The 17,931-nt window shown below is 46.0% G+C and overlaps 1 protein-coding gene across 1 annotated transcript; it reads right to left on the bottom strand.

Moving 5' to 3' along the window:
• Window positions 1–12,329: 12,329 nt before the first annotated feature.
• Window positions 12,330–17,864, bottom strand: rpl28 (ribosomal protein L28). Its single transcript, XM_078226577.1, has 5 exons — window positions 17,622–17,864; window positions 17,076–17,166; window positions 15,442–15,565; window positions 14,882–15,000; window positions 12,330–13,561 (listed from the first exon to the last, which is right to left on the bottom strand). The coding sequence occupies exons 2-5, from the start codon at window positions 17,154–17,156 to the stop codon at window positions 13,472–13,474; spliced, it is 414 nt and encodes a 137-aa protein (XP_078082703.1). The 5' UTR covers window positions 17,157–17,166; window positions 17,622–17,864; the 3' UTR covers window positions 12,330–13,471.
• Window positions 17,865–17,931: the final 67 nt, after the last annotated feature.

Genomic DNA, 17,931 nt, shown 5'->3' on the forward strand with positions numbered 1-17,931 from the left:
CTCAATGATGGAGGAGTCCAGCACATCAGTGCAAAAGATAAAGCTGAAGTATTCGCAACAACCTTCAGCCAGAAGTGCTGATGATCCATCTCGGCCTCCTCCAGTAGTCCCCAGCATCTCAGATGCCAGCCTCCAGCCAATTCGATTCACTCCACGTGATATCAAGAAACAATTGGAGGCACTGGATACTGCAAAGGCAATGGGCCCTGATAACATCCCGGTAACAGTACTGAAGACTTGCGCTCCAGAACTTGCCACTCTCTTAGCCAAGCTCTTCCAGTACAGTTACAACACTGGCATTTACCCAACAATGAGGAAAATTGCCCAGGTATGTCCTGTACACAAAAAGCAGGATAAATCCAACCTGGCCAATTACCGCCCAATTAGTCTACTCTCGATCATCAGTAAAGTGATGGAAGGGGTCATCAACAGTTCTATCAAGCAGCACCTGCTCAGCAATAAGTTGCTCAGTGACCTCCAGTTTGTGTTTCGCCAGGGTCACTCAGCTCCTGACCTCATTACAGCCTTGGTTCAAACATGGACAAAAGAGCTGAATTCCAGAAGTGAGGTGAGAGTTACAGCCATTGACATCAGGGCCACGTTTGACTGAGTGTGGCATCAAGGAGCTGTAGCAAAACTGGAATCAATGGGTATCAGGGAGCAAACTCTCCGCTGGTTGGAGTCAAATCTGGTACAGAGGAAGATGGTTGTGGTTGTGGAGGGTCAGTCATCTCAGCTCCAGGACATCTCTGCAGGAGTCCCTCAGGGTAGTGTCCTAGGCCCAACAATCTTCAGCTGCTTCATCAATGGCCTTCCCTCCATCATAACGTCAGAAGGGGGGATGTTCGCCAATGACTGCACAACGTTCATCACCATTCACAATTCTTCAGATGCTGAAGCAGTCCCTGTTCAAATCCAACAAGATCTGGACAATCTGGGCTGACAAGTGGCATAGACGATCTGGAGGAGGGGACCGAGTGTAGGGTAACAAAGTTTGCAGATGATACAAAGATGAGTGGGAAAGCGAATTGCGTGGAGGATGTGGAAAGTCTGCAGAGAGATTTGGATAGGCTAAGTGAGTGGGCGAGGATCTGGCAGATGGAGTATAACATTGACAAGTGTGAGGTTATCCACTTTGGAAGGAATAATATGGACTATTATTTAAATGGTGAAAAATTACAACATGCTACTGTGCAGAGGGACCTGGGGGTCCTTGTGCATGAATCGCAAAAACTCAGTTTGCAGGTGCAGCAGGTGATCAAGAAGGCAAATGGAATGTTGGCCTTTATCGCGAAGGGGATGGAGTATAGAAGCAGGGAGGTCTTGCTGCAATTGAACAAGGTACTGGTGAGGCCGCAACTGGAATACTGTGTGCAATTTTGGTCTCCTTATTTGCGGAAGGATGTATTGGCCTTGGAGGGAGTACAGAGAAGGTTGACCAGGTTGATACCGGAGATGAGGGGGTTAGCTTATGAGGAGAGATTGAGTAGATTGGGCCTGTACTCGTTGGAGTTTAGAAGGCTGAGGGGAGATCTTATAGAGACATATAAGATAATGAAGGGGCTAGACAGAGTAGAGGCAGAGAGATTATTTCCACTTAGAAAGGAAACAAGAACTAGAGGACACAGCCTCAAAATAAGGGGGAGTCAGTTTAGGACAGAGTTGAGGAGGAACTTCTTCTCTCAGAGGGTAGTGAATCTCTGGAATTCTCTGTCCATTGAAGCAGTGGAGGCTACCTCGTTAAATATGTTTAAGTCACAGGTAGATAGATTTCTGATCAATAAGGGAATTAAGGGTTATGGGGAGCGGGCGGGTAAGTGGAACTAAACCACTATCAGATCAGCCATGATCTTATTGAATAGCGGGGCAGGCTCGAGGGGCTAGATGGCCTACTCCTGCTCCTATTTCTTATGTTTCTTATGTAACATTCGTGCCACACAAATGCCAGGCAATGACCATCACCAATAAAAGACACTCTAACCACCGCCCCTTGACATTCAATGGTGTAACCATCACTGAATCCCCCACTGTCAACATCCTTGGGGTTACCATTGACCAGAAACTCAACTGGACTTGCCACGTAAACACAGTGGCTACAAGAGCAGGTCAGAGGCTAGGATTACTGTGGCAAATAACACACCTCCTGATTCCCTAAAGCCTATCCACCATCTACAAGGCACAAGGCAGGAGTGTGATGGAATATTCTCCATTTGCCTGGATGGGTGCAATTCCAACAACAGTCAAGAAGCTTGACACCATCCGGGATAAAGCAGCCCACTTGATTGGCACCACATCTAAACATTCAATCCCTTCACCACCAATGCTCAATAGCAGCAGTGTGTACTATCTACAAGATGCACTGCAGCAGTTCACCAAAGATCCTTAGACAGCACCTTCCAAATCCATGACCACTTCCATCTCGAAGGACAAGGGCAGCAGATAAATGGGAACACCACCTGCAAGTTCCACTCCAAGCCACTCACCATTCTGACTTGGAAATCGAAAAGTTTACCAGCGCAGGTTTGAACTGACATGGAAGCAGAGGGCACGGTGCCGTGTACAGGGTCAGAGCGTGTGTGCCAAGCACTGCCAGACCCCTGCTTGCTGCAGGAACGTGTCCTGACCAAGTTATTGGAGACGGAGGAGAAATATCTGCCAGACAGGAGGACCTTTCCATCGATACAGCGAGAGATTCAACCCCACATGAGGAGCAGACTAGCTGGCTGGATGCTGGAGGTTTGTAATCCGGGGAGCAGAGAATACTGGGGACAAAAATACTTTTTAATGCATTAATTCATGGAGTATCCTTTATCCGAAAGGGGTGATTGCATTCCAGATTTCAGGTAATTCCAGTTTTTGGGATACCACCTAAAACATTACATTACGGTAACCATAGAGGCAGTCGTAGAGGTGGGTACAATTTTGTCTTTTAAAAAGCGTTTAGACAGTTACATGGGTAAGATGGGTATAGAGGGATATGGGCCAAATGTGGGCAATTGGGACTAGCTTAGGGGTTTAAAAAAAGGGCGGCATGGACAAGTTGGGCCGAAGGGCCTGTTTCCATGCTGTAAACCTCTATGACTCTATATCGCCGTTCCTTCGCAGTCGCTGTGTCAAAATCCTGGAATTCCCTTCCTAATGGCATTGTGGGTCAACCCACAGCACATGGACTGCAGCGATTCAAGAAGGCAGCTCACCACCGTCTTCTCAAGGGCAACTAGGGATGGGCAATAAATGCTGACCAGCCAACGACGCCCATATCCCACTAATGAATAAAAACAAAACCTGTCATGGTTCCCCCATGCCGACACTATAGTTAAGAAAGCCCCTCAACGCCTCTACTTTCTCAGAAGGCTAAGGAAATTTGTCATGTCCGCTACGACTCTCACCATCTTTTACAGATGCGCCATAGAAAGCATTCCTTCTGGAAGCATCACAGCTTGCTATGGCTTCTGATCTGACCAAGACCACAAGAAACTGCAAAGGTTTGTGAACATAGCCCAGTCCATCACTCAAACCAGTCTCCCATCCATTGACTCTGTCTACACTTTCCACTGCCTCAGAAAAGCAGCCAACATAATCAAGGACCCCATGCGCCCCAGACATGCTCTCTTCCACCTCCTTCCGTAGGGAAAAAGGTACAAAATTCTGAGATCACGCATCAAACGTCTCAAGAACAGTTTCTTCCCTGCTGCCATCAGACTTTTGAATGGACCTACCATCTAGTAAGCTGAGGTTGCACAGTGGCCCAGTGGTTAGCACTGCTGCTTCACAGCACTAGGGATCCGGGTTTGATTCCCGGCTTGGGTCACTGTCTGTACGGAGTCTGCACATTCTCCCCGTGTCTGCGTGGGTTTCCTTCTGATGCTCCGGTTTCCTCCCACAGTCTGAAAGACGTTCTGGTTAGATGCAATTGGCCAGGCTAAATTCTCCTTCAGTGCACCCGGACAGATGCTGGAGTGTGACAACTCGGGGATTTTCACAGTAACTTCATTGCAGTGTTAATGTAAGCCTACTTGTGACTAATAAATAAACTTTAAAAAAACTCTACACCCTAGCTATGACTGTAACACTACATTCTGCACCATCTCCTTTCCTTCTCCCCGATGTACTCTATGAACGGTATGCTTTGTATAGCGTGCAAGAAACAATATTTTTCACTGTACACTAACACGTGACGATAATAAATCAAATCAAATGTGCCACATTTCAAGATAGGCAATGCATCCCTGCTGTTTCTAAGCAGGATCCCCACTCTACTCACCTCTGGAGTAACTCCAGAACAACTGCCTGAGTTCTCGAAGAGTGTGGGTCAGATTCTCCAGCTGGCTATGCAGCTGAAGGTTCTCCTCTCTCAGTCCATCAATGGTGTCCTGCAGTTGGAAGGCTGCTCCGGGAGAAGGGCAGCCCAGAGTGTAGCACACAAGGAGCAGGCTGGCAAGGAACTGCATGTCGTACTTGGCTCCCCCTTTCACTCCCCAAGTCCAGATTTCTCACTTCTCCTCCGCTGTAATCCACCTTCTCATTGCTCGCAGAGGGTCTGAAGCCACCGCGACAGGCAGCAATCACACCATGGGGGAACACACTTGTGTTCCGGGGCTGTGTCTCCAAGATAGGCACCTCTCTCCTGTGACTACCTCCCTCGATGGGCTGGACTTCAGACACCCCCCCGCAACACTCGCTGACCACACTCCGGGTATATTCACTCGCCACAACCTGCAGCCAATTCAACGCAGCGAGATGAGGGTTTTATATCCAGTGTGTGGAGACACAAAAGCTCCAAGACAACGTAAGCCCACACTTGCTGTCGTCTTCTCTGCTTACGTGAAGCAGGTCTGCAGTGTAACATGGGGAGATTTCTTTTTTTAGCCTGTTCAATGCCCTGAAGTCCACCGTTCCCGAACAATACCCAAAAGTGCAGGATGTGACCTGTATGTGTGCGTGTCCCACAGTCTGTCTCACGCACATTCCGCTCACCATGTACAGAATTCCAAATCTTTCTACAGGTGGGGATGAAAGATCAGCAAAATCCTCCGCAAAAAAAAACTAAATCCCCTTTGGAAACTGCAACTCTGCACTGAATCAGAAAAAAAAATCACTCATTCTCCATCAATAATTAACTTATTTAGAGTCCGATTGAGCTGGCAAACACCAGCATTTTCACTGTAACCCGTCATCATGCATTGAAAGCATTCCTTAACGTCAAAACCAGTTGAAGGGCTTCTGTAACTGTGTTGATGCAATGGTTAGCTCACGCACTTGAGATGTAGACAGGTTTATATGCTAAGGGGGCGGGGAGGAAGCACTTCTACCCTGGTGAAGTGCAAGAACTTAACTGCATGTCTAATTTTTTTTTCCAGTAATATTTGCAACGTGCACTGCAGCAACTGGCCAAGGCTCCTTCAACAGCACCTTCCAGATCCACCACCCAGAACAAAGCAGCTAGAAACATGGAAAATAGAAGCAAGTGTGGGCCATTCGGCCCTTCAAACCTGCTCAGTCATTCATTTTCATCATGGCTGATCATCAAATTCAATATCCTGGGAACACCAACAAGTTGCAAGTTCCCCTCCAGGTCAGCACTGCTGCCTCACCGTGCCAGGGACTTGGGCTCAATTCTGGCCTGGGGTCACTGCGTGGAGTTTGCACATTAAGAACATAAGAACTAGGAGCAGGAGTAGGCCATCTGGCCCCTCGAGCCTGCTCCGCCATTCAATAAGATCATGGCTAATCTTTTCGTGGACTCAGCTCCACTTACCCACCCGCTCACCATAACCCTTAATTCCTTTACTGTTCTAAAATTTATCTATCCTTGCCTTAAAAACATTCAATGAGGTAGCCTCAACTGCTTCACTGGGCAGGGAATTCCACAGATTCACAACCCTTTGTGTGAAGAAGTTCCTCCTCAACTCAGCCTCAAAATAAGGGGAAGCAGATTTAGGACTATGCCCCCTCATTCTGGTTTCACCCACCAGTGGAAACAACTTCCCTGCTTCTATCTTATCTATTCCCTTCATAATCTTATATGTTTCTATAAGATCTCCCCTCATTCTTCTGAATTCCAATGAGTATAGCCCCAGCCTACTCAGTCTCTCCTCATAAGCCACTCCTCTCAACTCCAGAATCAACCCAGTGAATCTCCTCTGCACCCCTTCCAGTGCCAGTACATCCTTTCTCAAGTAAGGAGACCAAAACTGTACACAGTATTCCAGGTGTGGCCTCACCAGCACCATATACAGCTGCAACATAATCTCGCTGTTTTTAAACTCCATCCCTCTAGCAATGAACGACAAAATTCCATTTGCCTTAATTACCTGCTGCACCTGCAAACCAACTCCTTGAGATTCCTGCACAAGGACACACAGGTTCCTCTGCACAGCAGCATGCTGCAATTTTTTACCATTTAAATAATAGGAATAACAGCAAAATGGACTACCAAAATGGATGACCTCACATTTACCAACATTGTACTCCATCTGCCAGACCCTCGCCCACTCACTTAGACTATCTATATCCTTTTGCAGACTTTCAGCGTCCTCTGCACACTTTGCTCTGCCACCCATCTTAGTGTCATCTGCGAATTTTGACACACTACACTTGGTCCCCAACTCCAATTCATCTATGTAAATCGTAAACAATTGCGGTCCCAACACTGATCCCTGAGGCACACCACTAGTCACTGATTGCCAACCAGAAAAACACCCATTTACCCCCATTCTTTGCTTTCTGTTAGTTAACCAATCCTCTATCCATGCTAATACATTACCCATAACACTGTGCACCTTTATCTTATGTAGCAGTCTTTGGTGCGGCACCTTATCAAATGCCTTCTGGAAATCCAGATACACCACATCCACAGGTTCCCCATTGTCCACTGCACATGTAATGTTCTCAAAGAATTCCACCAAATTAGTCAAACATGAACTTCCCTTCATGAACCCATGCTGCGCCTTGCCAATGGGACAATTTATATCCAGATGTCTTGCTATTTCTTCCTTGATGATAGATTCAAGCATTTTCCCTACTACAGAAGTGAAGCTAACCGGCCTATAGTTACCTGCCTTTTGTCTACCTCCTTTTTTAAACAGTGGCGTCACATTTGCTGTTTTCCAATCTGCAGGAACCATCCCAGAGTCGAGCGAATTTTGGTAAATTCCCACTAGTGCATTTACTATTTCTCCCACCATCTCTTTTAGTACTCTGGGATGCATTCCATCAGGACCAGGAGACTTGTCTACCTTTAGCCCTATTAACTTGCCCAACACTACCTCTTTCGTGATGATAGTTTCTAGCTCTCACCTGCCATAGCCTTCCTGTCATCAATATTTGGCACGTTATTTGTGTCTTCCACTGTGAAGACCAACAAAATATCTGTTCAATGCCTCCCAGTGCCCGTGTGGGTTTCTTCCAGGTGCTCCGGTTTTCTCCCACCGTCAAAAGATGTGTAAGTTGGATGGATTGGCCATGATAAATTGCCTCTTAATGCCCCAAGATGTGAATGGCTAGGGAAATTTGTAGGGTAAATACATGGAGTTACAGAGATAGGGTGGGGAGGAGTCAATGCGGATTTCTAGAAACATGGAAAATAGAAGCAAGTGCAGGCCATTTGGCCCTTTGAACCTGCTCCGTCATTCATTTTGATCATGACTGATCATCAAATTCAATATCCTGTTCTCCCTTTCCCCCCATATCCCTTGAACCCTTTAGCCCCAAGAGTTATATCTAATTTCTTATTGAAATCACAACGTTCTGGTCTCAACTACCTTCTGTGGTAGTGAATTCCACACAGTCACCACTCTCTGGTGGTCACCTCAGTCCTGAAAGTTCCTTATCCTCAACTATAACCCCTAGCTCTGGAGTCCCCCATCATCAGAACATTCTTTCTGAATCTACCCTGTCTAATCCTGTTAGAATTTTGAGTTTCTGCGAGACTTCCTCTCACCCTTCTAAACTCCAATGAATGTAGTCCTAGCTTAGTTTCTCCTCATATGACGGACCTGCCATCCCAGGAATCAGCCTGATAAACTTTTGCTGCACTCCCTCTATAGCAAGGACATCCTTCCTCAGATAAGGACATCAAAACTGCACACTTGATGGGCCAGATGGCCTTCTTCTACAGTGTGGGGAGTGTGTGTGTGAAGTCACACACTATCCTTAATTTGGAACTTTCATCGACGTTTCTTCAGTGCCCTTGTGTCAAAATCCTTGTGTCCTCCCCAACTGCACTGTGGGTGTAATTGTACCACATGGACTGCAGTAGATCCAGAAGGCAGCCAATCACCATTTGCTGAGGGGCAACGAATACTTAGCTTAGCAGCAAGGCCCACATTCTGTGAACAAACACTTACTACTTGGTTCATTTTAGATTTACAAATTCCCTCATTTTATGTTCTCAGATTCCCCCCCCTCCCCCACCCCCTTTTTCTTACCATGTTCTCCCCTGACTACAAAGCCACTCGATCACCCTCCCATCTGCACCATGCCTCAATTCATGCCGTTTAAACCCTCATCCATGGGTTTCTATTGGGCTTGACTATTCCAATGCTCTCCAAGCTGTTGTATTTTTCATAACATTGAACTCATCCACAACTATGCTGCCCTTATCCTAAATAACACTAAGTCCCATTCATACCTTACCTGTGGCCTACAGTGCCGCCTGGTTCAATGTCTCTATTTAAATTGTCAATTCTTATGTTCAAATCTCTCCATGGTCTTATCGCCATATCACATCTCTTTTGGGTGATGTGGGAAAGGGATTTGAGTGCAAGTTAAGATTCGGGAAGCTGTTTTGGAAGAGCTCAAGTTTACAGAAGGGAAGGAAGTGGGAGGCCTGCCTGGAGGAGTGTGTTGCAATCATAGAGTTCAGCAAAAAACATGGATGAGCACTTCAGTGGGAGAGTTGCTGTTAATGTAGCAAGGCCCCCAATCTACACTTGCCAAAGATAAAACCAAACGGATCATAGGAATAGCCAATCATTTTCAGTATTCTCAATCTAGCTTGTAACAGTGCTGTAGAATACAGGTAGTCAGACTGGAGAAGTGTGTTGAAAAATGTGAGAAAAGTAAATGTTTTGTTAAAATTACCAGAGTATAAGAATGGCGCTAAGAATACTTCAGGAAATACAACAGCAGTCCGTCTTTATCAACTGGCCATGCACTAGATAATAACCACAGAGCAGTCATTTCAGAACTACTGAATAACCCAAAATGTAATACTTTATCACCTTGACAACTTTGCTCATAGATCCAATTTGAAATAATCCAGGTTACAAATCAGGTTCAAGTTCCTTAAAAGACACGTCAAGCAACTCAAACTGGAATACAAATGGTGCCCCTTTTCTTTTGGGTAGCTGCACCCCCACAACGGAATTAAAGCACTTCTGTCAATCTCCATTCATAAAAGGGTGAAGAGGCCAATAACCAACAATAATGGAATTAAGAACAAACTTGGAGGCCCATCTACCTGGAAATAAAGTACCAGCACAGGAAAGATCCAACCGGGGCAACTTCCCTGATCTTTAAGTGAGATTTCAGGCAGACATTGAAAGAACACTTGATACAATTCACTATGACAAACATTTACAATAATAGAACATATTAATGTTTGTGCTTACTCAGGTCCCAACTCATCCCAAAATGGCTACATAAGCAGCTTCAATTTCTTACCCTAGTTTTCAAATCTTTCCACAGCCATGCCCTTCCCGACCACAATATTCTAAATCTCCAAGCTCGTGTTCCTCTTGCATCACTGTTTTTAAAAGATTCACTATTGCATGGTATGCCTTGCATTGCCAAGGCACTAACCTCTTGAATCCCCATCCATAAACCTTTCCCTAGCTACGATTGTCCTAAAACCTACCCACGACCAAGCTTTAATCCATTAGCATTAATCTCACGTTAGACAAATTTTGCTTGATAACTTTCCTGTGAACTGGATGTTTAAGTTAAGGTTGCTATATAAATAAAAGTTGTTGTAATTCAAAACACCCCTACATAAAACTTTAAATCGAAGATAAACTGAAAGACATAACAAACATTAATCGCTGAGGGAATGCCCCAAGTTGTTGGGAGAAAGGGAGAGGAAAAAGATAGATGAATCCACAAATCCAATATAGTCAAATAACTAGAATCATATAATCCCTACAATGCAGGTGGTGGTCATTTGGCCCATTGAGCCTGCACCAACAACAATCCCACCCAGACCCTATCCACGTTACCCCACCGTGCTAATTCCCCTGACACTAATGAGCAACTTTTGCCTTGACTCCACCTTCTCTCCCCTTGGCCAGTCTCTTCCCACCTGTTTGTGATTCCTTTGATGCCATACGTTATATCAACAATTTCCAGTTCCCTGGCTCCAACTGCCTCTTCACCAGGGATGGATGCGCAATCCCCCTGCATCTCCATTCCCCACTAGAATAGTCTGAGGTCTCTGCTTCTTCCTTGAGCAGAGGCCTGAAAAATCCCCATCCACTCTCCCCCACCTAACTGAACTTGTCCTTACTCAACAAATTCTCCTTCAACTTGTTTCACTTCCTGCAAATAAAAGGTGTGGCCATGGCTCTGAGTTATGCCTGTCTTTTTTTGGGCTACATGGATCACTCCTCATTCTAGTCCTGCTCAGATCCGCTCTTGCAATTCTTTTCCCATTACATCAATGGCTGTCTGGGTGCCCTTCATGTTCTCATCTGGACCCGTTTCCAATTTTCACCCCTTTCTCACCCTCACATTGTCCATCTCCAACACTTTGCTTGCTTGACCCATTTCCGGTGATAGACCAACGACCCCCCCCCTTTTTTTAACCAATCAGCAGGGACCATTCCCTCTGTGACACCATGGTCCACTTCATGACCCCGTAGCTCCTCATCCCCTTCCTGCAGCACCTTTCTATGCAATCACAGAAGGTGCAACACCTGTCCCTTCATCTCCTCCCTCCTCACTGTTCAACATCCTTTCAGGTCAAGCAACATTTCACTTGCATCTCCTTCAATTTGGTCAACTGTATTTGCTGCTGCCAATGGGGTCTCCTCTAAGTTGGGGAGACTATAAATGCAGACTGGGTGACCATTTGGCAGTTAACAACTTTGCTCAGTCTGAAAGCGATCCCAACTTTCCTGTTGCTTGCCATTTTAACCCAACACCTTGCTCTCATGCTTGTCCTCAGCCTGCTGCAATACTCCAGTGAAACCCAATGCAAACTGGAGTAGCAGCACCCCATCTACCGATTCGGCAGGACTCAATGTAGAGTCTAACAACTCTATAGACTGAGCTTTCTTCTCCATCTTAACTTTTTAATATCCGGAACATTTTTGGTCCATTGAACCCACACCTCTCGTTAAGCTTTGCTTTCACTAACCTTTATTCTCCCATTGACATGTTCAGATATCCTGCCATTGTGCTTCCACCAGCACTTCTCCTGCCAATAACACTGTCTCATGACTTACATATTTGCTGCAATCTCACCTAGCTCCCACCAATCACTGACCTTCTACTCTGCTCTACCCTTTCTGAAAGAGCCATGCAGAATAGGAATATTAACCCTCATGAAGCTCTCAATGTTTTGTTCGATTCCAGTATCTGTATTTTGCTTTTATCCAGGTGATAAGATTATAGTTCAAAGCAGAGGTACCTTACATCAAGGAAACCAGCCCTAGTCATAACTAGGTTTCTGGGCATGGTGTGCTTTTAGTTCCAGAGTGGCTACATCAATTTTCTGCAATAATGCCACTCTAACACACAGCAATTTAGCAAGAGGCACCTTAATATAAGCTCTCCATGCTGACAATAAATGCTTTACATTTAAAAAGTGAATACTCTGAACCAAACACAACCCTTAAAATTCCTGTCTAAAGTTTCAAAATATTTTCATAGAAACCCTACAGTACAGAAAGAGGCCATTCGGCCCATCGAGTCTGCACCGACCACAGTCCCACCCAGGCCCTTCCCCCATATCCCTACGTATTTTACCCGCTAATCCACGCATCCCAGGACACTAAGGGGCAATTTTTTAGCATGGCCAATCAACCTAACCCGCACATCTTTGGACCGTGGGAAGAAACCGGAGCACCTGGAGGAAACCCACGCAGACACGAGGAGAATGTGCAAACTCCACACAGACAGTGACCCGAGCCGGGAATCGAACCCAGGTCCCTGGAGCTGTGGAGCAGCAGTGCTAACCACTGTGCTACCGTGCCGCCCATTTTGATACACAGTTGGCTGGAGGAAGTATTTCAGACTCTCAGGTACTGCAAGTGCAATATTTTACAAAAGCAATCACATGGGTAAGTATAAATCATTCATATTTAGACAGAGCTGAAGACCCTTCCCACTCAAATGAAAGGAAAAGTTTAATTTTACAATCATCTCAGGAAAATAGGAACTAAAATGTTTGCATATTCCTGATAGGCTGTCAAAAGCTTTTGATTTTGGCACTCACCAGGACAGGTGCAAAGAAGTGCCAGATTTGAACAGGGGCAACCATTTATACAGCATGACAAAAGGGATTGTGTCAAGTTCCACTTGCCAACCAATCTCCATGGCAACACCTCAACCACTGTTCCCCCATTCCTTTAATTCAAAAAAAATGCACAATACCTGGACATATTCTGCTTGCAGAGGAGAGTATATATTATATATAATGCAGCATTTGAATAAGCACAAGTGATCAATCCTGTCCTGATAAGTGCAAGACTAAACATTTTGACAGCATCCCTCTTTTTTAAGCAATACCTTTTTAAGGTAAGTATCCAAATTTTCAAACAATTTAATGCTTAAGCAGGATCCAGAAGATCCCCAGATGGTGGTAATTTCAGACATGGCTATTTAATAGTCACTGGTTGTTGTCCAATATAGCAGCCTTTTCTATGAGAGAAATCAGAAACAGATGACCTTCAGTGAGGGCATTTCCTCCCGGGAAAGTGCTGGCATTCCTCTTGCACTATCCAGATGTGGGTCAGTCAGTAAAGTGGTCATGTTGCTGATTTAGTCATTCAGAGGCTTAGGCTAACGATCTGGCGAGAAGTTAAAATCCCACCGAAACAACAGCTAATTATCAAAACTCTGGAACAAAATTATGGTGACCACGGAACTACTGGATTGCCAATAATAACCCACCCAGTTCACCAATGCCCTTCTGGGAAGGAGATCTACTTATCCAGTTTGGACTGAGATCCCCAACCAACTGCAAAGTGATTGACTCTTACCCGACCTCTAAAATGACCTGGCAAGCCACACAGCTGTACCAAAGCGCTACCGGATAGTGTTAAGGACTTCATCAGTTCAAGACGGCCACTCAACACCAGCTTAATTAGGAACAAGCAACAAATGCTGGTCTTTTCAGCAATGGACACATCACATGAATAAATTTAAGTTCCCACGGAGATGGCCCTATTCCCAAGCACAAGCAGCTCATTTAACACAGACAAGCTACTTAAAACTCTTTATTGTGAATCACGTCAAATCTTTTACAAGTTTATGCACTCTTGGTAGCACGAATGCGCTTCTTCTTGACCACAACTGGTTTCTGACTCTTCAGAATAGCACTAGCACGGCGAAGTGCAGCCTGAAAACAAAAATAAATCACACCATTACAAAGGTAATATCTTTTTACAAACTGCAATGTTAGAACTTCCAGGACAAGCTCTCCACAAGGGATTTACAACAGCATAAGTAACAGTGCATGGAATTAATGGGATAGTGCCCACATGACCAGAGATGAAAGGCAAACATTAGATCATGATGCAAAAATACAAGTCACTAAAAAAGTTGCAGCACAAGCAAATGATAGCCGTCGGTCAGCTCAATAATGAGGCGGCACTAATTAAATTGAATTAAAGATGAGCAAGGAATTTCACTTTCTCTGGAGAGTACATTAGAACGAGGAATTCAGTCACAAGTATTTGTTGAAGCAGAATCCAAAAATTAAAAGGCGAAGAGCAGGGAAACGTGATTAAACTAGGTGACTAAAGTGAAAATTCATCTCTTGACCAGTGGGGTCAAAGAACCCATTTCAGCGCTACTATTGAACTTGAAAAAAAAAGGCATTTGCTGTTGTCAGGTCTTTTTTGTTGTGTTCAAAGGGGTCTCCCGGTGACCCAGTAGACAAATTCTCAGTTATAGAAAACACCAGTGGTCTGTGCTAAGCCAGTTCATCACAGCCAAATAAGAATTAAGGTGAGAAAGGGCAAGAGACAGTGCGGTACACCGCTGTAATAAACCACCAAAATTACATTGAATACAGGAGTTGGGACATTTTGTTGAAGTTGTACAAGACATTGGTAAGGCCACACTTGGAATACTGTGTACAGTTTTGGTCACCCTATTATTAAACTAGGAAGAGTGTAGAAATGATTTACTAAGATGCTACTGGGACTTGATGGTTTGAGTTATAAGGAGAGGCTGGATAGACTGGGACTTTTTTCTCTGGCGCATAGGTGACTTAGGGGTGATCTTATAGAGGTCTATAAAATAACAAGGGGCATAGATCAGCTAGATAGTCAATATCTTTTCCCAAAGGTAGGGGAGTCTAAAACTAGAGGGCATAGGTTTAAGGTGAGAGGGGAGAGATACAAAAGGATCAAGAGGGGCAATTTTTTCACACAGAGGGCGGTGAGTGTCTGGAACAAGCTGCTAAAGGTAGTAGTAGAGGCAGGTACAATTTTGTCTTTAGACAATTTTGTGTTTAGACGGTTACGTGGGTAAGATGGGTATAGAGGGATATGCGCCAAACGCAGGCAATTGGGACGAGCTTAGGGGTTAAAAGGGGGGGGGGGGGCATGAAGAAGTTGGGCCGAATGGCCTTTTTCCTTGCTATAAACCTGTCTCAACGCGACTAGTTTCAATGGTCAAGGCATTTTCACAAATAATGCCAAATTTCTCATACCATGCGGAGATCCTTTCGGTACTTGTTCTTACGAATGATGTGTCGTAAACTGTTCAGGGTAGCACGGCCATTCTTGTTGATGGTGATCTTTTCGTAGGATGTCGCTGGCTTACGCTGACCTAGAATAAGACAAATACACAAAACTGAACAGAAGGCAACGCAAGATGAAGTACCAAAAGCAACGTACAAGCGGCCACATTACCAGACAAATCTTATTCAAACTCAACACCAAGAGGAGGAATGGGAATGCTCCAGCATAAGCTCACAACCGCAGAATGAATAGGGAAAGGAGCGACAATTCAGAAATAGCCTGAGGCTATCATTTTGCTTCTCGGATACCTACTTCAAGAGCAGAATTAGCAAAGTAACTTTACTCAGCCAGTGAATAACAAGACCAGTGGGGAACAGTAATTAGCTGGGAGAAGTACAAAAAAGGTAAAAGCACTCAGTTACGCCTGTCCAATCACAGCAAATCAGATTCAATGGGCACACCTGACTGTCAGAAATCCATAAAACACAAGGTGATGTAGCTGTACAACAGCAAGGATAAACGCACTTACCCGCTCGCTTCTTGAGAATGACCACCACTCCTTTTCCATCAGCTGCTGGCTCTACACCTACAGTTTTGCGGTGAATAAGTCCATTGTAACGGAAAGAGTTTCTGGCCTTCAGATTGTTGGGCTCCTGTGTTGCAGGGACAAGAGTGTCAAAAATATTCTAAAATGGAACACAGCATTAATTTCTGTGCTTTAACAAGACTGTGGATTGATTCTGTCAGAAAGTGATCATAAATTGAAGATCCCAGGTAGCAATATCTAGTTGACCATACAGACTGACAAGCAGTTATACAATTACCAGGTCTAGGGGGCACAAAAATATTTTCAGCAAGAGATGCAGGCAGAATACGAGGAAAAATCTTTAAGACACAACGCGTGGTAACACTGAACTCACTGCCCAGAAGGGTTGTGGAAGAGGAAACAAACATGGGTTCAGAACACAATTGATGGGCACACAAAAGAAATAAACTTGTAGGGCTACAGATAAGCAAGTGGGATTGACTAGATTCCTCCATGGGAGATCAGTGTGGACTGGATGGGCCAAATAACAACCACCCGCGCTGTCAACGACAAACTAAGGAATTTTGGATAACTCAAGAATAGATTAAACGGTGTACAACGCAATGTCAAACGGCACCTCAGTTGTGAATGCAAAAATTTGGAACTAAAAAGAGGCGGCACAGTGGTTAGCATTGCTGCCTCAGTGCCAGGGACCCCAGGTTGAATTCCGGCCTCAGGTGACTGTCCGTGTGCAGTTTGCATTCTCCCCACGCCTGCATGGGTTTCCTCCACGTATTAGTTTCCTGCCACACTCCAAAGATGTGCAGGAGGTTAGGTGGATTGGCCAAGGTAAATGGCCCTTTAGCGTCCCAAGATGGGTAGGTTAGATAAATCAGCGATGGTAATTGCATGGAGATAGGATGGAACACGTGCACATGGACACCAGCAAGGATAGAGCTTGTGTTTGCTTAGGACTCCAGATCATATATTAATTTCAGGCTTTAAAGTGGCAACATTAATCTGACACAATTAACGGCTGCAGAACTGCACTTGAACCCATCAGCAACTTCAATAATTGGATTAAAACTGACATGTGTGAAGGCAATATCTCAACCCAGGAGTCAAAACTCAGCAACATCAGGCAAACACCTGGTGGTTCCTGCACTGTAAGGTTGCAAATGATGTGGAGATGCCGGCGTTGGACTGGGGTAAACACAGTAAGAAGTTTAACAACACCAGGTTAAAGTCCAACAGGTTGCAAATGGACAGCAGTTATGTCAAGAGCAGCAGCTGGGAGTGGTTTGCAAGCAAGACATCAAATCATCAGCCCGCTGACTGATTATTTTCTGGATCTTAAGCCATTCACCCGAATGGGTCAAGGGCGAATCTTGCACCAGAGCTGCCGAAGCCCTTACAAACACAGCCACGGGAGAGGCAAGAATTCACCGACACCTTGATCCACTAAATCTTTCAACCCCCACAACCCTAAAGAAATAAAACTTAACCCCCACAACAGCGCACAGGTTGACAAACTGAGCAACACCCTGTGCAAAATGCTGCTGGAATAATGGTGCCGGGAAGAAACCACCAAATCCAGTTGTGATTTCAGTCACTGAGTTGAAAGGCTGAATACTCACAGTGCTGTAAACCTGCTTGTTCCTTTTAATGAGGAAGCTGGAGCAGTTGCGGATGATCATCCATTGGAGATGAGCTGACATTGTGATCCACCTGGGCAGAGACAGAGTTAGAAAGGTTCACACACACCCAGCTCCCCTCCCCCTTCACTGACCATGGAGAGCAGCCTGGGGCCGGTCAAACCCCCTCCCCCGGGGCTCGGCTCCCACTCCCCCGGGACAGGCAGCCACCCCTCTGCCCTCCCCGGTGAGCAGCCGCCCGGCGGGGCCCCGGGGGGATCGAGACCCGGCTCTCGCTTCCCATTTATAAATCGAGCCCGAGGCCCCAAGGTGCGGCCTGAGCGGCAACAACTCCCGGCACAGCCTCTCCACCCCCCACACCGTCCCCCCGGGGCCGGGGCCTCTTCCCCAAACCCCCCTCTCTCTTCTCCTCCTCCTCCCCCCTCGGGCCCCCTCCCTCCTCCTCCTCCCGGGCCCCCTCTCTCTCTCTCCCACTCCCGGGCCCCCTCTCTCCCCCCGGGCCCGGACCGCTCTCTCCGCCGCTCCCACCTGCTTCGTTCCGCCACCAGAAAGAGCGAGGCTGCCGCACGCGCCGCCTTATCACACCTACTGCCCGCGCTCCCTCCGCCTGACCGGAACTATATCCGGCTCCGTCCTCGCGGCCTGCTGCACATCTGCCGATTTTCCCTCCTCACTCAGATGCCCCGTCCGCCGGGTTTCTCAGTTAAATCGGCAGCGGCACAGCGGGGGCGGAAGGCGGTCTCTTTCTGCTGAGTTCTCGTGCGGAACTACTTTTTCCTCCTGCGCGGCAGGTTACGCGGTGTTTCGCCGACTGCGGGTGGTGACGGAATTACGCAAC

This window comes from Mustelus asterias, chromosome 13 (assembly GCF_964213995.1).
Source record: "Mustelus asterias chromosome 13, sMusAst1.hap1.1, whole genome shotgun sequence".
In the NCBI taxonomy this organism is placed as follows: Eukaryota; Metazoa; Chordata; class Chondrichthyes; order Carcharhiniformes; family Triakidae; genus Mustelus; species Mustelus asterias.

Bases quoted from the DNA above. Each gene is read 5' to 3' on its own strand.
- rpl28 (XM_078226577.1), bottom strand. From the start codon at position 17,156: ATGTCAGCTCATCTCCAATGGATGATCATCCGCAACTGCTCCAGCTTC. The intron at 15,566-17,075 runs GTGAGTATTCAG...CCTGCAACACAG, and splicing joins ACAAGCAGGTTTACAGCACT to GAGCCCAACAATCTGAAGGC. The intron at 15,001-15,441 runs GTAAGTGCGTTT...GTCTTATTCTAG, and splicing joins CATTCTCAAGAAGCGAGCGG to GTCAGCGTAAGCCAGCGACA.